The following is a 22,111-nucleotide window of genomic DNA, read 5'->3' on the forward strand; positions in this document are numbered from 1 at the left end:
TTTGAAGTACCCATTTGTGTGCACCCTGGCCTTCCAACATGGCATGGAATGGGATAATCTGTCTGTTACAGGTTCTTTTGAAGAGTCTGCCATATAGTCATGCTTTTGCGAGATTTGACTGGGTACCTCGGACTGCAGAGGATGAAGGCCCATACTTGTTGTAAAAGAAAGGCTCCTGACATTGGCCTTTCCTCACAAATGTCACCTTAACTGCTGGAATTGTCGTTGACCAGTTGCAAAAAATCTACAGTTGAAAACTCGCTACACCTAGTGCTTGGTTGTTTAATTGTAACAAACGCTTGTGAGAGTGGGTGGTCACGTTTGCTAAAATGAAGAAATGCTCCAGGACACTTCAGGACATTTCTCAGGTGAAAGAAGTTTATTCCTAGATAAGGGACTCACGACAGCAAGAGCACAACCATCTGAGTCAAGAGTCTGTCACCAACTGACGGCCGACTCGAACACTCGAACACGGAGTGTTTAGCTACGCTACGTGAATCGAGAACACATAATTAAAAGAATACAGGACACGCGATAGTAACACAGAAAATGGTAACGGCATTAATGGCAAAATACATTTTAACTACAAAGCATATTACATAATACAAAGCATATTACATCACCTCTTTTCCATAACGAAAAAAAAATAAAATAAAACATAGTCAATTCAACAGGTAATCACGAAATGTAGAAGGGGTTTTAATGGTACATTTAAACCTTGTGCATTCTTCTTTATCCCCTGTTTCGCTTGTATTAACACCCAAATTGGACTGATCAGTTGGAATGGTTTCGGCTTGTGTTGAAGTATATGGAGTGGTGTCCAAAGGAATCTGTGCCGATGTTGATGGCCTGGGATCTGACATGATCAGTTCTTCATGCACATAACTTTTACCGATGGAAAAATCTGAGGAATTTTAACTAGTTGGAAATACAGAAATACCTGAATCAGGCTATGAGTAAACTTGACTAAATATCTCAGCTTGTTGCTTAGATACCAGAACAATGCTGTTCCTATTCCACCATCCCTTCCCTTCTAATAAAAGAGAATTCTTATTAATTTTGATGACTTTAACAGGTAAGGAAGACTTGGACTCTCCCTTCATCCATTTATGTGTTTTTTTGATTAATACAAAGTCTTGAGCATTTATATTGATATCTTTGACTTTGTTCCTGAGGTCATAGTTTTCCTTCTGTGCCATTTGTTTCTTTTCCACTGTACATCTTAATTTATTCAAGTCTATCAAACGTTCCCATTCTTCCGTAGATTTCCTGTTCTGTAGAAGCCATGTGAGAGTCAAGTGAGTGATAGCTTCCCTTCCTCTAAGAAGTAAGAAGGGAGATACTTCTGTGGTATAATGAGGTGTGGTATGGTACGCCCAAATCTTTTCTTGGAGAAAATTAGAAACATCAACTTTCATGGCAATAGCTGTCTAAATACCCTCTTTCAAAATGTGGTTGGCCCTCTCTACCAAGCCGTTTGAGGAGGGACTATAGAGTGCTACTTGTGAGTGCTTTACACCAAACCTCTTGAAAAAAGACTCCATCATATGGGACGAAAAATGCACTCCATTGTTGGAAATTATAGTAGTCAGTGGGCCCTCTATATGGAAAAGTCTCTCCAGAAATTTTGCAACAGACTCAGAGTTAGCAGATTCAACAAAAGAATAATATATCCATTTTGAGTAATAGTCAACAAGTACAATCAGAAACTTCATTTCTCTCTGTAAAATGTGGAAAGGCCCAGAAAAATCAATGGCTAAGCTGTCCCATGCTTTTGTCGGGAAAATGACAGGATGCAAGGGTTTGGTGTAACTCTTCCGGTGTTTGTCGGATACAACACAGTGCTCACAATTATGAATAAAGTGCGTAACTTGTTCATGTAAACCAGGCCACCAATATGATGCTTTAAAAAAAAATTCTGTAGCTGAAATTCCTAAGTGTCCTAGGTGGGCAATTTTAATACTTTTATGGCAGAGATCATTTGGTGGAATGAAAAGGTTACCTCTCATACAAACTTCATTATTACATGACAATTCCCCCGACACTTGTTTGAATGTTCTCATAACTCTATCAAGAGTTTTCTCTGTAGGCCACCCACATTTAATTAAATGAGCCACGCGAGACAATACTTTGTCTGTGGACATGGCTGATTTCCACTCATCTGTCGTAATACTGCCATCACAAGCTGAGATAGCTTCCACTAATCCAACCACACATTCATCCTCCTGACCATCCGTTTCATCTCCAGAAATTTGCAGTGGCATGCGAGATAAACAGTCAGCACGAACATTCATACCTCCTTGAATGTACTTGACATTTAAGTTGTATTCTTGTAATTTGGATAGAATACGCACTAAACAAGCAGAAGCCTTCCCCAAGCCATTGCCACTAAGAAGATAAACTAAGGGTTTATGATCAGTGAACATGTCACATTTCCTGCCCCATATGTATGTTTTAAACTTTTCCACTGACCAGGCACACGCAAGAGCCTCCCTTTCTATGGTGCTATAATTCTTCTCTGCTTCTGAAAGGGACTGAGAAGCGAACGCAACTGTATTATCTTTTCCATCAACTATCTGCCCAAAAACGGCTCCTAAACCTTTTAGACTAGCGTCTAAAGCTATAAATGACTCACCCCCGAAGATTTGAAAGGTTTTAGTGAGGGTGCAGATAACACTAATTCCTTAACTTTTTGGAAAGTAGTATTCATCATGTTGTCCCAGATAAATTTCTGACCTTTCTTGAGCAATGACCTCAATGGTTGGACAATTAGTGCATTCCCGGGCACAAAACATGCATAGTATTCACACAGACCCATGAAGGAATGCAAAGCATCCTTATCAGAAGGGGCAGAAGCATTTTTAATAGCTTCTAAATTACAGAACTTTGCCTTTATTCCTTCTGCTGAAATGGTATGACCAAGGTACTCTACTTGTTCAGCTAGAATTTTACACTTATCAGCTTTAATAGTCATGCCATATGATTGAAGTATGTCAAAAACCTTGCTCAAAAGAGTAATATGCTCCTCTGTGGTAACAGTGTGAACCAAGATGTCATCTTGGAAGACTACCACATTTTTAAGCCACTAAACAAGGAATCCATCATTTTTTTAAAAACGCTGGCTGCGGACGCCAACCCGAATGGAAGCCTGCGATATTTATACGCCCCAAAAAGGGGTTACAAAAGTGGTATGAGACTGAGAGCCTTCGCTCAAAGGTATTTGATGGTAAGCTGAGTGTAGGTCAATGGTAGAGAAATATTTGGAGTTCCCTATGCTAGTAATTAACTCCTGTATGTGAGGGAGAGGGTGACAATCAATTAGTATGTTTTTATTGAGTGACCTCAAGTTCATGCATAATCTCAAATCTCCTGATCTTTTCTTCGTAAGGACAATGGGTGAAACCCACTCAGAGGAGTCTGTAGGAGCAATTATACCTTCACAAATTAATTTGACCAGTAGCTCTTTCAATTTTTGCCTGATACTTAAGGGTACTGGCCTAACTTTGTGAATCACGGGCAATGCTCCCTTCTTAAGTTTGATATTTTGTTCAAAACCCTTAACATTTCCAACTTTGTCCTGAAATACTTTGGGAAATGTAAGTTTTAGATCACAAAAGACTGACTCAGAAGACAACACAGACAAAACAGGAGCATCACTCACCGGCAAATCAGCTAACATAATGGGAGTACAATAGCCAGGGCGTAGAATAATCCAGAGTTTAGCCAAATCCTTCCAGCCCACAATATCTCTCCCATTAACAGCTACATAGACTTTGGTATGTACCATTCTCCCTAAAATAGATAGATCTGACCAAAAATACCCTAACAAGTCTATATCCTGATCACCAAAAGCTTTTGGATTGATGTCAGGAACCTGCAATTCAGATGAATCTGGCCATAACGCAAAAAAAATTCTATTGACAATTATGGTCACTGGAGCTTCAGAATCTGCCATGACCATTAATTGTTTCCCACCTATACTCGCCTCACACAGGGGTCCTTTAATTCTTGCCCCATCAATACTCCAATCTTTGTGTGTGCCTACGGTGAGTACAACATTAGAAAGTCTACCCATGCATTCAGAAACATCATTCTCAGGCTCTGTGTTGTATACGTTACTAATACGCATTTTGGATACATTGGTACCTGAACCTGGCTTGAGTTTTCCCATCTTGCACATTTTTGGGAAATGACCAACTTTACGACATTTCAAGCATTTTTTGTACAAGGCAGGACAAGATGGGCAATTTCCAATGTGACTTTAAGAGCCACACCTGAATCAGACAGGCATGCTCATACTCTGACTAGCATTCCTCTTACTTTTCTGGAATTTGTCAGTGTTAGAGCAAACAGAATCTTCTTCTGCCACACAGCTAACTGCCATACGATGATTAAGATTGGAAAGAGCTTTGGAAGATACTATAGATCTTTCAATACTTTTAGCAATGTCAATGGTCTCCACCAATGTCGGGTTGCAACAGGCTAAAAGGTGTTCCTGAATTTTTTATTTGAGAAGCAGTAAAAGACAAATTGGTCTCTAATATGTAGATCCACATTGGCCCCAAAATCACATTTGGCTGCTAGAACTCGCAACGTAGCTACAAACTCCTCTACTGACTCATCAGCAGCCTGTTTGCACATGGCAAAATTGAATCTCTCCAACAAAACACTGGATTCATCCGCATACTGTCTCATCATTCTAGCTTTTCCTTCCTCATACTCATTCCACACTACATCATCAGAAAGGGGTGCAGGCACTGGTGGCAAATTGTCAAAGACATGTTGGCCTGCCACCCCCAAGTGATTAAACAACAAAGCCATTTTCCTTGCCGGTGAAAAACACATTGGCATCAATGGCTACAAGATCATTCTCAAATATCCTCAATTCCCATTTTTCTGTAGAAAGGACGGAGGTTGGACAACATTTTGAGAGGAGGCCATGACATGACAGTATTTAACCAAATGGCTAGTGGAGCAAAATTTGCGTGAAACACCATTTACACGACCAGTAAACAGTCAAATGTGTGTAGGCTGCCCCAAAATCAAATTTAAAAGCCAATTCTTGATGCGCGGAGCACCCTTCCTTCAGATGTCCATAGAAGAGTGAAGACCTGGAATGTAAACGACAAAATAAAAGTTCCTATCTAGTCCTCCAGATAAATACGACAACAACCTACTGTATACCAGCAGTTAGAGCGATCATCGTAATTATCGTTGTGCTACTGACTCGTCAATATGTAAATAAACGATATCCGTATACCGTAGTCTCACCGGAGTAGAAGGAATACTTTTCTTGAAAAAAAAAAAAAAAAAAGTCACGTAAGCAGGAAGAAAAAAATTATAAAACATCGACGTCAACAACCTGTGTAGTTCCCTTGCGTGGTTGCTGTGACGCGTGCACCCGGCGTTGAAACTGTGCGCCGTTGCTACAACGCGTCCTGTTTGTTGCTATTCTTCTTTGTTATGACGCGCACACCTCCTAGTCTCTTGTTGCCATGACGTGTGCCCCTTCTGGTTACAAGCAGACACGCGCCGCAGTGACGTGCTGCCCCTGGTTACGCGCACGCTTGCCGTAGTAAGGGATGACGAAACAAAGCCTTGTGGGACTGAGACCAGGATCACAGCTCTGGCTCGTGCAGCAGGTAAGACTCACAACACGCGGACATCCATCCAACGGTCCACCTGTAACAGCCACAACCGCGCTGCGTAAAATGGCCCAAAATAATAATAATCTCACCCCAATGTTCTCACTTATGGCTTTCCGTTCCGTATTTGCTCATCCTTTCTTGAAATTTGGCTTCCCGCATCCAACTTCTGGCGTTGCGACAGTTGGGTCAGTGGATCCCTGGCGCAGTAAAGTACTTGAAAGTACTCCCTTCAAGTTCACCCCACTCCTGGTACCAAATGTGAGAGTGGGCGGTCACGTTTGCTAAAATGAAGAAATGCTCCAGGACACTTCAGGACATTTCTCAGGTGAAAGAAGTTTATTCCTAGATAAGGGGCCCACAACAGCGAGAGCACAACCATCCGAGTCGAGAGTCTGTCACCAACTGACGGCCGACTCGAACACGGAGTGTTTAGCTACGCTACGTGAATCGAGAACACATAATTAAAAGAAAACAGGAAACGCGATAGTAACAGCATTAATGGCAAAAGACATTTTAACTACAAAGCATATTACATAATACAAAGCATATTACAAAGCTTTTTGTCCTCCATCGAGTTTGTGATTAGATTTTTTTCAAATTGGGAATCAAATAAGAATGAACAGGAAAGGGGAGATGAAGGAAGGTTTAATGTTGACTGTATTGCAACCTCCATGTTCACCCCCAAACATTCAGCATCCAGAAGTTGCCACCTGCAAGGCCTCCGTGGCTTCACAAATCTAATTAGACGTGGCATCCAACAAAAAACTGGACCTGCCTATCCCCTTTGTGCTGACTTCAAAACGATGTTGGAAATCTATTAACAATTTTTTTCTGCGTATGTTGCATAAGCCCAGCTGTAACGGGAAAATCTGATACAGAACATGCTCTGCTTAACGATATCAATCATTTTCTTAACTGTATTATGATCTGAAGATGCGCCATTCAATTCCATCGGGGACTGTGAAGAGCCACTTTGCTGGTATTAATTCTCCCTTTGTCACAGCACGCATTTGAGCATCAATTTTAACCAGGTGGTATTTCATTGTTAGGCACTTTGGAGAGGCTTTCAGTATCCTTTTACTCCTTTTCCCGATATATTTTAAATACCCACCTCAATTGGCATAGGCTCAATTACTGGAGAGCAAAAACTCTCCAAAAAGTTATCCTGCGAGGACGCCACTTTTGATGGTGGAAAACTTAAAATATCTCTAATGTGCACAAATATCGTCTTAACTTATTGCCTCAAAGGTATCTTCCTTCTGGCTCATCAGAATCATGCCCCTCCTCTTGCACTGAAATACTCCGTTTGTTTATGCAATTAAAGCTTGCTAGGCCCCTGAAGACAAGACAATAATAGATCGTGCAATGTCTTGTTTTGCTCCCCACTGCCCCGTTGGCTTTCTATTTCTAGCGCGTTTTCCTCCGTTTCTCTGCAGTCACCACAAAAACAAACGCACAACCTAAAAGCCACTTTAAATAACAGGAACACTTCAGCTTCACTGGATATCAAGGATACAAAGGTTATGAATGATAATGTGCTGCACAACACAGGCAGCATTGACCAACCAAGCAGCAAGGAAACATTCTACTTGGTGGCCCGACCCACCGGCGTTACAGCATACATTCTTTGTAAACGCTGGCGCTTCGATGGGCTCATGCCCCCCCAACCTCTGCTAAATGAAAGGCATGTTGGCAAAACAATGACTCCGGGGAGCCGTTTCAATTGCACCTCCATATCTTTATTAAAAAATGGCATATTTAATTGACTTATAAGTCCCTCTTAAATGGTACTCCATGTACCAAGGGCTTGTAAATAAATGCTGCTAGTGGGATGCAGCATTCATTGTGCCACCCACTGAAGTAGCCCTGTGAAACATGTCTCCAGGCCTTCAATTGAGGTCTTGATATCCAATATTAAAACTGCCATTTCGACCTATCAAAACAAACCTTTTGCTAGGACTAAACCTTTCTTTTTAATTCTTATACGTCACCCTAAGGTAGGCCGTAAATGCCCACAGTGGGGTGCGTCGTATTTAAAATTACGACATGTGGTTTTAATATTTTACAAGCCCTGGCAGTGGAAATCCTCCAAAGTTGTCTGTCACTCTGACAAGGCTGGCTGTCCCATAGGCTAACATTAGTTTGCACTATTCCATTTAACAAGCGCTAAATTTAGTTAGGCAACAGCTCAAAAAATGGTTCAAGGTCTCATTTAATAGTAATTTAAAATACAACTTATTGGTCAAGTTGGATATTATATCACTATTTTGGAAATTGCACTTTTAGAAAGTTGACATTTGCCTGCCTTAAACCAAAAGGCTTTTCTGCCGGTGTCCAGCTGTCACATGAACCCCGATAACTCCCCTGTGGGGAGATGTGTATTGCTCCTAGAGAGCGGACAGAGGGTCCTGGGTGTGGAATGGGAGGCTCCTCCTGTGACAGGATAGCAGGTGGGCTCAGCCCAGCCCCTTCCTGAGCTTCAGAGTATGCCTTTCTTGTCCCTGGCAGATGAAGCTCACGCATAGGTCTACCTCCCCTTTGTCCATCTTATCAGGCTGGCACTAAACCCAGTGGGAGAGGTGGAACTGACCAAAACTGGGTTAGGCGCTGGACAAAGGCTTGCCCTCTACCCACAGGCTGGCCCTGGGCATAAAAGTGGACTCCACAGATCTTTCCTCAGAACATTGCTGGACCTGTGGGGAATCAGAAGGAGGGCAATCCTATTGAATGAAGAACCTGAAGGAAGACTGGACCTGCTTGTCAAGAACTCAGGACTCCGGAAGTGACTCCAAGGGTCAATTAGCTACCTCCTGTTTGAGCAGCAGGAACATAACAAGCTTCCAGAGGTGTTTTCCCTGCAGCTGATCAGTTCCAACTGGACCAGCCTAAGACCCTACTACTGGCCTCTGTTGGAGTGAGCACTTGCCCCCAGGTGAAGCCCTCCAGGTCTTGGGCCCTTGGCTGGTTTTAGAGTGACTCCTCAGGTCTCCAGAATGCAAGAAGTGGGATTACAAAACTTTTTGCCAACTTTCTGCCTGAAGAAGAGTCAGAGACCGGGATTGCCATCAAAGTCAAGCCACTGGTCAGCCTCAGCTTGCTAATTTGCCTTGCTGAAGCAGAGTTCCAGAAACGTTTTTAAGTCTGAATGTAGAGGAGCATCCGATTGGCATTTCAAACTTCACCTGCTTGGACCTTTCCAGCCATTATCCACGACTTCACCACAACCCCGTTCTTCAGCAATACTCAGTTGTCGAGTCCCACTTCAAATCCAGCTTGCCCCACCACCGGGTCGTCGATGGCTAACAGTTTGCCAGAAAAGTTTGTAAGTCAGAAGGTGAAACTTTCCACTGGGACCAACCTGACTCTGTATCTAACCCATGGTCTATCAAGGTCAGCCTTAACTTTTGACTTTGATCCGGTGTAGTGCGACCAGAATCCTGTGGTAAAGCGTTGTGCTTTTTTTCAATTAAAACTTTAAAAATTATTAACTCTGGCACAAAATATTGAATTGGTGTTGTTTTTGGAGTATTTTTATTAATTAAAATACTCTCTATTCTTCTCAACTAGTTTCTGTTTTTTCCTTTGTTGTGTTTTCACTTTATTCCTGTTTGAGTACAGCTTAAATACTTTACACATTACCTCTAAATTAAGCCTGATTGCTTTGTACCAAGCTACCAGAGGGTCAACCACAGGTTTATATAGTGACTTTAATGGTTCTCCCTGATGAAGATTGTTCTTATTATTTGAGACTGGTTCTCATGTCCCTCAATTAATACTCCAATTGTTTACACCTACCAATAATAAAAAACAAAACTTGGGTCCGTTTTGTAAATGCCTGGAAAAGAAACTTGATTCCAAACATAAAGAGATGGTTGAAATAACTACCAGAGATGTGAAATCTAATGGCTTGAATCACCCAAGGAACAAGGAATACTGCTGTCATTTGTTTGCTTTGTTTTGAGCTTGAGTACTTATATGCCTTTGTGTCAAGCTTTACAGATGTACAGTTAGAGAATTGTAAGAATTTGGGGCCAGATGTAGGTAGTTCCGATTTTGCGAATCGAAAATTGCGAGTCGGTGCGACTCGCAATTTCCGATTCGCAAAATCGGATGCAGAACGGTGTCTCAGACACCGTCTGCAATTCGCTATGGGGTCGCAAAGAGCCACCTCATTAATATTAATGAGGTGGGTCGCATTTTGCGACCCCATAGCCAGTCCCTGCATTCACAGGGATGGTGGCCTGCTGAAGACAGCAGACCTCCATGTTTGTGACTGCTTTTTAAGTAAAGCAGTTTTCATTTTTTTATTTTGCAGCCCGTTTTCCTTAAAGGAAAATGAGTTGCAAAATAAAAAAAATACCGAAACCATTTGGTTTCGTTTTTTCAGAGTAGGCAGTGGTCCATTGGACCACTGCCTGCTCTAAAAAAACATTTTGGGCAACATTCACAAAGGGGAAGGGGTCCCGTGGGGACCCCTTCTCTTTTGCGAATGGGTTACTACCAGTGTGACACTGGTGGTAACTGCGAATTGCTTTGCGACCGCATTCGCGGTCACAAAGCAATTTAGCATAGCGATGCGAGTCGCAAATAGGAAGGGGACACCCCTTCCTATCTGCGAGTCGCATTCACAATTTGCGAGTCAATACTGACTCGCAAATTGTGAATGTGTATCGCGATGGGCATTTTGCATGGCGCACACTGCGATTTTCACAGTTTGCACCATGCAAAATGCTTGCTACATCTGGCCCTTGGTGTATCATTTGAGGGGGTGAGAACCCTCTACAAATATTAATCTCAACCCTTGTCAAGGTAAACCACAAATGTTACTAAGTAAATCTGGGCTTAACCCTGTGATTGTTTGGCATAATAGCAGTCAAGCTTAACTTAGAGGCAATGAGTAAGTAGGTATGCAGTACTCAAATAGTAATAAAGGGAAAACACAACACAAAAAGTCCAATCCAGTTTAGAAAAATAGGGTGAATTCTAATAATAAAAGGACAACAATGCAATAAGTAGAACCAGAGTTATGCATTTTTTAAGTTTAAGGTTCAAAATAGCACCAAAAAGCATTAAGCACCAACCTTGGTCACCTGGTTGAACTTGACTTGGACAGAAGCAAAATTTAAGTCCAACCGAAGTTCATCCCAATGGAAAGTTTTACCGTTAGACTTAGTCTCTTGGATGTAAGTCAAAAACCATTACCAAGGAGCAGGATGTGGCCAAAGAGGACTTCATGTCATTGGATAGCCACTGGACCTTTGCCTGAATGCTAAATGTTCCTGCAAGTTCTGAATTAATTGCCTCACCCAGTGTCATGGACCAACCTGCTTGGAGTCAGTGTTAAGATGAACATGCTGGGAAATTCTAAGCTCAATATTTTCATTCACTAGAGTTCTGACTGAGTGAAGACACAGCATGCTTATATGACCTTGCATCCTGCAATGACTTCTGCACAAGCCTGGGTTACCAGGACTTCTTTCATGTCTGTAACATGCTGTGTCCAAGTGCTTCTACTCTGTCTATTACCTGCCTTGGAGCCTGATCCGACCATTTAAATCACCCAGCCCCCATAATACTTCTAAGTGTTATTATAGAACTTTTTCACAGGCCCATACCAGAAATGACAGGATGGCTAAATCCATTTGCTGCCCTGCATATCATTATATCCCAAGTCAGCAAAAAAGAACTGCTGTGACACATGGGTGCTCTGACAAATATTCTTGGGCCCTATTTACGCCCATTATTAAAGTTAGCTTCCGTGACTTTAGTTATAAACTTGCCGTGTTTTGATTTTTCTGTTTTGTTACATCATGTTTTTGGAGGTAATTAGTTAAAGCACCCTCACTTTTTCTGTACAAACTTAGCTTAGATATAGGTTCTTGATTATTTTATCTGTATTGCCTTTTGACTCGATGTCTGCATCCTCAAACCTCATATTTATAGTAATTTGTGAGCTCTACTCATGCCACTGAGGCATGACCAAAGTATGTCAAGCTTGACTCTGGTCCAACTACTCATATTTCTCTGGCAAGGATTATGTAGCCACCCTCCTCCCTTTCTCTGCTAGTACGTTTCCTGAATGTGAAGATTGTGTTGCATTATTTTGCCTGTCCTACTAGATTCCAAATGATCTACGATAAGTAAATACATTTTAGGTACATATATAAGATATGTTCAGTAGATTTTAAGGATCTAGGTATTGTTTTTTTCCTACCTTTTTACAAGTTTAAATAATGTGCTTACCTTACTTATTTGTACGTGTTCGGGCTTGAATAATAACTTTTTCCTGAGCCTTCTGTCATAGTCCCAAGGTACCTCACTTGAACACGAAGACCTAGTAGGACCCACCGATCTGCAATGTAAATTCATACTTCGTGAATAAAATAATTTTAATTAGTATTTAACTTCTATTGGATTAAGGATTTTGAAGAGATCATTCATTACTAACAAGCTGCATGGACCATCAACAATTCTAAATGATCAAATTATTTTGCAGGATTAAAATAAATATAGATTTTTTCCTAAACCTGCTAGTCTATTAAATTAGGTCTTGCAATTTGTAGGGATGCATCTTTATAACACCCAGGAGATCGTTCTAATGAAGCTGGCATTTAAGCAATATTAACCTCCGATATCAAAGCTGAGATCACTTGATGATGTTCAGATCAAAAGCCATTGTGTATGGTGAATTCATTGTAAACAAACTTTAAAGAAGACACAGTTCATCACACTTTATAAAAGGTTATATATAACAAGCTCTTGTGGTAAAAAGTACCCGAACCACAAAGTTCGTAAAAATAAAATTCTAGTTGAGGAGTTGAGGAAAACTAATGAAGTATGTAGTGTTTGAACTCGGACTTGTGTTGTTGCAGTGGCTGTTTTGCAGTGTATAGCAAGAACACGAACAACTTCGATTATGAACGTGTTTAGTGATTTTTTTGGCATGGCCTAGAAGTAGAAGGAACTCTAACATTGTAGACTTAGTAAAACTGCTAGGATATCCGATTGACTTCTTAAGGACACATGACTCTTACTTCAAAACTAACCTGCGCCTATTGATCAAAAGTAGGCTCTTTACCCAAAAATAGAACTATCAGGCAGTTACATATACTCAGTGGGCATTCCTGGGCAGAGTGAAAATAAGCTTAGCTATTGCTCTATGGAGTAAAATTGATTAGTTGGGTTCATTTGGGGGAAAGGTGTTGGTTTGTTTTTCTGTGTCTGTAGACCATGAATTTTAGTCTAGGGTGGTTATGCAATTTCTGAAATTAACATCTGTTGTCACAGAAATTAGAGGACACAGCCTCACTGTCAGCATGGGCAATACCAAGGTGCCTATGGTCCTCAACTTGGTCTAGGAATGCAGCCCATGTGCCGGCGATTGTGAAGGATATCTGCTAAACACCAGGACCAATCCTAATGACTGAAACACTACGCTGTGAAGCCATTCTGATTCCACAATGGACCACCTGCCAGGCCAGCTAGCACCTAGACCTGTGACTCTGGAAGGCCTGTTGGCAGCGCCTCCCCATTTCTTTTCAGTGTCACAGCTACACAGTGACTGATAAGGTGTCATCCTGGCACTATCGTTACCCCAACTCCCTTCTTATCTTTAGACCTCCTCCTTCATGCTCTTGCGTTGGAGTTGGTGGGGTGCAGGTCAGGCTTTCAGGCCTCTAATAATCTTGGCCCGTATCTGTGCCATCACCATCTTGAATCATTTCAGGTTCTGGGGCATCACGCTTCTAAGAGTCTTCAAGGCTGCTGGTTCCAGCTCTGTGTCTCTCCAGCAGTATGCATGGGCACAGTTGTCTGCTGCCTCATCAATAATCAGTGTCTAGCCATGTCTACCATAGGGCATCCCTGACAATGGAGCCAGTTTGAACTATGCCTTCCCTCCTGCCATTAGTTTTTAGACCAGAAAGGAAATTTGCTTTACAGACTGTTGGGTTGCATATTGCCTGCTAGAGTGGATTATATGATTTTACCTGCAGTAATGTCCAGCAGACCTCTAGGGGAACTATTCAGTAAACCGATGAAAAAAAAAAAAAAAAAAAAAAAAAAACTTGTCGCCACCAGAGGAGCAGGCTTCTTGGCTGAGAGATTCTTAATAGCAATTATGAAAAGTGGTTGTTTCTTTTAACCTGTTTTATTGGTATTTTGTACACAACACACAAAGCATATTTTGCAATGATGAAAAGCAGTTGTTATGAACAAAAATATTTGTAGTGCCGCAATGCCTGCTACCTTTGAAATTGAAGGAGTGGATAAGGTGAAAAGCCATCGAATTGCCAAGTGTTGGAAATCGCCTCTCTGAAGGGTCACCCCAAACATTTTGCCTTCCTCCTCTTCTTTTTCTGACCTCATTTTTGTTGGCTTTGGACTCTAGACACTTTACCACTGCTAACCAGTGCTAAAGTGCATGTGCTCTCTCCCTAAAAACATGGTAACATTGGGTCATACCCAATTGGCATATTTAATTTACTTGTAAGGCCCTAGTAAAGTGCACTACATGTGCCCAGGGCCTGTAAATTAAATGCTACCAGTGGGCCTGCAACACTGATTGCGTCACCCACATAAGTAGCTCCTTAACCATTTCTCAGGCCTGCCATTGCAAGGCCTGTGTGTGCAGTTTCACTGTCACTTCGACTTGGCATCTTAAAAAGTACTTGCCTAGCCTTAAACTCCCCTTTTTTCTACATATGTCACCCCTAAGGCCCTAGGTAACCCAATTGGAAGGGTGCTATGTAGGCTAAAGGTAGGACATGTACGTATGTGTTTTATATGTCCTGGCAGTGAAAAACTCCTAACTTCATTTTCCACTACTGTGAGACCTGCTCCTTTCATAGACTAGCATTAGGACTGCCCTCATATAGTTTTTGAGCGGTAGATCCTGATCGGAAAGGGGTAACCAGGTCATATTTAGAATGGTAATGGAAATTCCTGCTTATTGGTGAGGTTGGAATTTATATTATTATTTTAGAAATGCCACTTTTAGGAAGTGAGCATTTCTCTGCACTCCTAACCATCTGTGCCTTAGAGTCTGTCTCCAATCAACATCTGCTCTGTTCTGGTTGACAGCTCCCTTGTGCATTTCACCCAGACAACCATAAACACAGGACTCTAAAATCTCATCTGCATTCATCTGCATATTAAACGGGGTTTCCTGGCCTGGAAGGGGGGAGGGTCTGACACTTACATTTCAAAGGCTAGTGGCTTGCCCTCACAGAATAGATTGATCAACACCCTCCACTAAGACCCTGGCAGACAGGAATGGGCCGAAAGAGGAAACTTGTGCACTTCAAAACCACTCTTTGAAGTCTCTCCCACTTCAAAGGCATTTTTGGGTATATATATTATGGGGCACTGACCCCACCAACTCAGACACTTCTGGACCTACACCTGCATCCTGTCAAGAGGAACTGCCTGGCTGCCCAAAGGACTTATCTGGACTGCTTTGCTGAGAAGGACTTCTGTTTCCCTGCTGGCCTCTGATTTTGCTGGAAGGACTCTGCCTTCCCCCACAACTGCTCTCCAAGGGCTTGGATTGAGCTTGCTCCTGTTTCTAAAGTCTCAGGGCCAACAAAGACTTCATCCCTTTAAAGAAACTGCTTGTGCGTCTAAAATTGACACAACGCGTACTGAAAACGACGCAAAGCCTGCATTGTGAACGAGAAATTGCCGCAAAGCCAACCGGAACCATGCACCCGACTCCCCAAGTGGATATTCGATGTAGCTCCTGCATTGCGATTGAAAAATTTGACGCATTCCCTACTGGATTGAAGCAACGTCTTTGCCTTCTTCCAGCATGTCAAAGATTTTTCATGCATCGTCACTGGGTGTCAAAATATCCCTGCATCGCAGTGAGGAACCAAGACTGCACGCTGAAAAATGATGCAAATCCCTTGCAGCTTGAAAAGAAACAACGCATCGTCTGTGCCACATCAGAAAATTCGGTGCAACAACTTATTTTTCCACTCCTCTCCTCCTCTGCGGTCTCCATACGTCTTTATTTTGACGCATACCAGGTACTGTGTGTAACAAAGATACAACTGTTTATTTCTAAGGATTAAGACTCTTTTAAACATTTTGAAAGTGGTATTTCAAGTTTGTGCTTATTTGATCTTTGTCATTTTGACCTTATTTTATTCAGATAAATATTATCTATTTGTCCAAACCTGTGTGGTGTACTTTTGTGGTGTTTTCACTGTGTTACTGTATGATTTATTGCACAAATATCTTACACATTGCTACCAGAGGGTGGACACAGGATAATTTGGATTGTGTGTGATTTACCCTCACTAGGATTATGGTCACTACTTGGACAAAGGTGTATACATCTGCCAACTAGAGACCCCATTTCTAATAAAATCCAAACAAAACATTTGGTGATATCATTGAGTGTGCTGGTGCACAGCAGAGCTGTTTGCTGTTTTTAGACACAGTTAGTAGTACACTCAGTTGGCACGTCTTCAAATCAGTGAATGAGATGCAGACAATGGGGTCTTGGGGGGCAGCTGACCACAGAGAGATCTCACTCTCTGGATTATTGGGAAATGGGCTCTGCAGGCTATTTGGGCTATGTCATATCACCCGACATTTAGTTTACCAGCCACCATTTTATCATGGTGACGTGGTGGCTGGTAGTAGCTGGGGATGGTTTCTTTGATTGTTTTTCGTAAGACTTAGGTTTTTGTAGCCTGAGGCGGGTGTTATTTCTAACCCTTAAAAGTATAGAGTATTGTGAGTTACATTCACTTATAAAAAAAAAAGTCGGCTGATGAAAAAGTCGCTCAAACTATGCGTGTTCTGAGGAAGGCTGACAGGCTCGACCTCTTGGTGGGGGCGGACCGCCATGTAGAGCATCGGAGAGGGTCATGACGGTGGTCCTTGCTTTTTCGCTGCTGTGCTGGACCCCAGTCGTGTAGAATGAGCAGGTAAGTGGGTGGGGCCACTCCTGTATTTAGCGAGTGGCCACAGGTGTGAATGGTAGAGGACATGGACTGTCTGGTTTGGCCCGGGGTCCTGGAGCGGGTTGCATGGCCCCCACAGGTTGCCATGTGCTAGCAGCCCTACTGGGAGGTAAATGTGAGGCAGGTGGGCTGTGTGCACTGTCTGCTCCCACAAAGGGAGAGGCTTTGACTCTGCGGATTGGGTTCAGGACAAAGCTTGTGAATCATCGGGTAAGGGAAGTGGAAGAGGCGGGGATTCAGCAGGGCCTCTGGCTGCATTAGGCAGCCAGATTAAAATGGGAGCAAAGCTAATGTGGTGGAAAGGACTGCAATTAGCAGCCACCAGGAGCTGGGAGAGGGAGACAGGCTTAATGCTGCTGGACGTGGAAAAGGAGGACTTGGCTGGGGGAAGAGAGGACCAGGCCTCCACAAAATGGCAGTAATGAGCAAGGCAGGCAGCACAGGGATATGGTGGCCCCCCTTATCATTAGATGCATAGGGGTGGCTGGAGAGGGCCACAGTTGGGGTATGCTTAAAGTGGGGGATGGGGATAAGGCACAAGGGGAGCAGTCAAAGGTTAGGCCTTTGTAGGTTAAATAAATATGCTGGCATAAACAAGGACAAGACAGTGGGTGGGAGTGGCAGGGGCCCAGCTTCTGCACTGGTGGCTTCTCTGCTTAAATGGAGTGATGACAATGAAGACCTGTTGTAAAGTGCCCTTTTTGGATGGTCATCCCACCACTTTTTGCTACTTGATGCTGTTGTTTTTGACGTGTTAGGGTACTGAGGCCTGCTAACCAGACCTAAGTACTTATGCTCTTTCCCTTAAATTTTATGTCAAATTGCATAGGCCAACTGGCAAGGACTTTACCACCCTTGTAAGTCCTTAGTAACTGGTACCAGTGGTACCCAGTGCAAGGTTGGTAAAGGGGTCACCAGGGCTGCAGCACTGATTGTGCCACTCTGGGTGACCAAAGCAAAAGTCAGACTGCAGAGATGCCCTGTCGGCCTGAACGAGAAGCCTGCTGCTTGAGTGTGACACTTCCCACACCAGATGCCGGAAGAGTCCCTTTACTCTCCATAGTACAGGTCAATCACCCCTAAGGCAGACTTCCTATAGCCAAAGAGGCAGAGTGCACTGTCCTATGGTTGAGGACTGATATGCATGAGCATGTATGACCCCGGGATAACATTTAAAATCTAATGCTACCACGAGTAACCAGAGGTCCATAACATGGCCTGGCATCTGGGCAGTTCCCAGACTCCAGCTCTGTGATGGCCCAGCTGATTCTCCCTGTGTTTGGTATCAAACACCTTGCTTTTTAACCTTGAGCATGATGCCCATGCTCAGGATTAACTAGCGTGTGTCCTGGTGGCACCCTTGGAGGGTGCACACTAAGTTATCTCTCTGCTGTTTTGGTAGGGTCCCTCAAGCCCCTACCACAACAGACGAGTCTGCCCTCCTGCTGGTTGTGACAGCGCTTCCATAGGATGGAGACAAAGTGCCTGGGCAGGCAGGTCGTCACACCTCTTTCCTCCCAGGTTCGCTAGTGTGACAGGTAATCAAGGCAGTGAGTCTCAAAGGCTCCCCCCGCTCTTGATACATATTTACTCATTCCCCCCAGTGGAGGACAAAGCCCTTCCCATCCTGCCCACCCCAACAGGCGATAAAGTTAGCTATGCAGGAGGTGTACACCTCCAAAAGGCTAACCACATGTTTAGGGTGGGGTAGGAGGTCTCTACAGCAGAGAGTGGGTTCTGCCATCTTGGCAACCCTTAGGTTTAGTAGATTCTGAGTAGGAAAGTGACCCACTCCCACAGGAAGTGGTCACTGCAGGGGCGGGTTAGCCCTAGGGACAAGAAGCCCATGCATTTATGTCCTCACTCACAGTAAAGTACATCCTGCCTCCTGTGCTATAGGAGGCCTGCCTTAGGGGTGATTGACCTGTACTATACCTGTACTATGGGCAGTAAAAGGACTCTGGCTGCACCTGGTGTGGGCAGAGTCACCAATCCAGAAACCGACGGCCACTCGGACATCACCGACTCCAGAGCAAACCCTCAGGATAGAAACCGAGCTCGGCAACAACCCCTGTTCCTGTGGTTCTGCATCCTGAAGAGAGTGACCTTGAGTGGAGCAGCAAAGCAGCTTTGGCGTGACCAGCTCCTGTGATTGACAGCTGGCAGCCACCTCTGCACCCGTCACACCAGACAGTGTGACGAAGTTCTAACTGTTGATTCCCGGTCCTGGCCCCCCAAAGACCTCCACATCCAAAGGGTAGAGCGTGTTTCCACCCACAAGTACCCGTTTGTGAAGTGGTGCAAACTTGGCAGCAGCTGCGGACCCTGTCAGCACCAAGGACAGCCAAAGCACCACTTCACCCAGACTCCCTGGGCAAAGAATAAGAAACTGACTGTTGACTGTTGGTCTATGGCCCTGCAGAACCTTGAGTCCAGGTGGGTTCCGTGGACTCATCCTGTAAGTGCCTGAGTGCACACATTGATTTTCTCCATTGATTTCAATGGGAGACATTTAAAAGGGGAAAATATGCTATTTTCTAAATCTTCTAAAATTCATAACTCTGGTTGTGTGTAACATAAATAGTTCATTTTGGTGTCTAAATTTATATAAAAACCTGCATTATTTTCCTGAATTGGCTTCGGATTTCTTTCGAGTTGTGTCATTTCCTTATCCTCCATGTTGGTATTTTGAAATGCTTTACGCATGTTCCTCTAAGTAGCCTGACTACTCTTTGCCACTCTACCAGGACTGAGCAAAGGCTTACTAGTGTGAACCTGAGATCCAGTACTGGGTATTGTGCTAGTATAAGACTCCCCAGTCATACCACATAATAGTGCCACCTTGATACAACGGGGAAGAGGATGGGCCAGGGGAGAGCCACCAGGTCAAGCTGTCCAGCTTAAATAGGAGGCCACCATTAATGGTTTATGGCAGTGGGCAGCTGAAGCAGGGGCAGGGCAGAGAGGGCAAATGCTGTGGTGGCCATGGGAATCAGAGGTCATCTCACCGGTGGACCTAGTCAGTGAGTATGGGGAGGGCAACCTGTTTAATAGGTGTGCCATGGTGTAGAGGGTGGATCCAGGTCAGGGGTGATGGTGAGCATGCAGTATGAGAGGTGTCCCAGTACTCTGGACCTTCTTTCTTCTTTATAGCATATACAACCTATGACAAAGTGGCAGACTTGGGAGAGCTTAATGCAGCTCTTTTGCCCGTAGGGGAAGGGAAGGCTGGGCCTGGGCAGCCGGCTGGAGAGTATTGGGGCACGACATATCAGTGACATCACAAGAGCCTAGGGATAGCCTGCAATGGCCAAGGGAAGAGGCGTTTAGCACACCGTCCAGCTTCCTGGTGCAGGGGAGTCAGCAGAGGAGCACGCAGGAGGGCAGATTATGACCCCTCACCACCTCATGGAAGAGGACACTATGGAGCACCCAGAGGTATAGTTGCAGAGAGGGGCTCAGACATGGGCATGTGTGTCTGAGGGAGTGTACTTGTCCCAGCTTGATTATAATGATGAGAGCTTTGTGGAAGGAGAAGTGGGGAAGAGTATGAGCAGCAAGAGGAGTCATGCTAGTCACGTGAAGGAGGAGGCAGAAATTCACAGGTTTGGCCCTCATGCATTTCAGGTGAAGAAATGGGGACAACACAAAGATGCTTGGAGGTGGTCGCAGGACAAACTGAAACAGCGGGTTCAGGAGCAGGCACTGATTCTGACCCTAGTTAAGTATTTAAGAGACGGAAGGCTTCTTAACAGGATGGTGTCAGTAGGGGTTGAAGCAAAGGAGCCTCAGGACTGCAGGCAGGCCCACATAAATGAAGGAGTATATATGGAGGACACAGGTGTGGGGAAGGATACTGGAGGTAAAGAGCTGGATGGTTTCTCTGGTGACGGGTGAAGAAAAACCCAGGGCTAGGGCACGGAAGAGTGGGAAGGTAGGGCCTAAGGGTGGTACAACATCTCAGGTAAGGCAAGGGACACATGCGGCTATGAGTTTTACAACTGTCTGGTGAGGACAAGCAGAGTGGAGACAACAAAGCAGGGTCACTGGAAAGCAAGGAATTAAAAGTCAAAAAGTTACCAACCATTGGCCCAACCATTGGCCACAAAAGAGAGAATCTGGAAAGGAGAGTGATTGAAGATGCTAAAGTTACTCCACAGAGAGCTGAGGGACAAAGAAGGTTTGAAGGAGGATTTCAAAGAACCCGAAGGTACAGGTCGTGATTGATAATTGGGCGGCTGCCTTCCTCATTTACGCAAGTGTGTACTGTGAAAAGTACCCAGAGAGGTTGGTGTCTCTTTACAAGTATATGGATGTTCTAAGAAAAGCCTAGATAAACTATGGGGGTTATGCATGGGTACAATACAATGAGCAGATCAGGGCAAAGATGGCAGAAGACCCAGAGGTACAATGGGGCGAGATTGACACAGATTTGTGACAAGCTTGGTAAAATGATCTTCACAGCAAGTGGGCTTCCTATTGTATATCACCCCTTTCAAGGGTGTCCTGCTCGGGGATGGGTGTGGTCCTCAGGGAAAAGACAGAATAATACCTTTGAGAGGAGCCAGCAGCCAAACAGCGACCTGCTGGGATTTTAATAAGGGCCTCTGCACCAAGTAGTACTGTATATTTCAGCACAAGTTCTCAAAATGCGTAGGCAAGCATACCTCAATCAACTGTTATGCTGCAAGAGGAAAGACTGGGGGGAGACAGGGGCACAGCAGCAACAGCAGGGCAACAGCCGTACCCATCAGCAGGCACAGTCAGGTAACTTCAGGCGGGAAGGGGCTCACAGGGACCTTGGGGGTAAAAGCTTGTACTCTAATTAAGATGGATAGATTGGAATTCTGGCAAGCACATTACAAGCGGCAGGGCGATGCAGAGTTACTGTTGGACGGTTTGAAGGAGGGCTTTTGTCTAGGTTATGAAGGTCCAAGGGGGCACAGGTTGGCAGCCAATCTCTAGTCTCTACATCTAAACAAACAAGTATTCAGGGGTAAACTCATGAAAGAAGGGCTGGAAGGCCAGATGGCAGGTCCTTTTGACGATTGGCCTATGGCAAACTTGTAGTATTGCCAATCGGGGTGGTGCACAAAAATGAGAAGGAGCAATCCGATGTATTCGGCATCTATCAATCTATCATTGCCGGAAGGAAACTCAGTCAAGGACTTCATTCTGGAACACCAGGTTTCGGTGTCTTACTCATCGGTTGATATGGCACTTGCATCAGTAGAAGATATTGGACAGGTTGTGTTTATGGCCAAATGTGACATCAAGTCAGCTTTCCTTCTGCCGCCAGTACACCCTGGCGACTTTAAACTGTTGGGCATTCAATTGTAAGGGCAGTGGTATGTGGACAAAGTGCTGCCAATGGGCTCTTCCACATCATGTGCACTATTCAAGTGTTTCAGCACCTTTCTACAATGTTTGTTTTCTTTTCAAACAGGACACCAACATGTTACACACTATTTAGGCATTGTTTTCTTTGTC

General features: G+C 44.0%; 1 protein-coding gene across 2 annotated transcripts in view; it reads right to left on the reverse strand.

The window, feature by feature from the left end:
- ADAM12 (ADAM metallopeptidase domain 12) overlaps positions 1–22,111 on the reverse strand; it is a 2,697,358-nt gene that overhangs the window by 224,245 nt on the left and 2,451,002 nt on the right. For both annotated transcript variants that reach the window (XM_069239710.1, XM_069239711.1), the window contains exon 20: positions 11,892–12,000. In XM_069239710.1, the coding sequence (XP_069095811.1) occupies positions 11,892–12,000 (109 nt within the window). The remainder of the gene's footprint in view (positions 1–11,891; positions 12,001–22,111) is intronic.

The sequence above is a fragment of the Pleurodeles waltl genome, chromosome 6 (assembly GCF_031143425.1).
Source record: "Pleurodeles waltl isolate 20211129_DDA chromosome 6, aPleWal1.hap1.20221129, whole genome shotgun sequence".
Taxonomy (NCBI): domain Eukaryota; kingdom Metazoa; phylum Chordata; class Amphibia; order Caudata; family Salamandridae; genus Pleurodeles; species Pleurodeles waltl.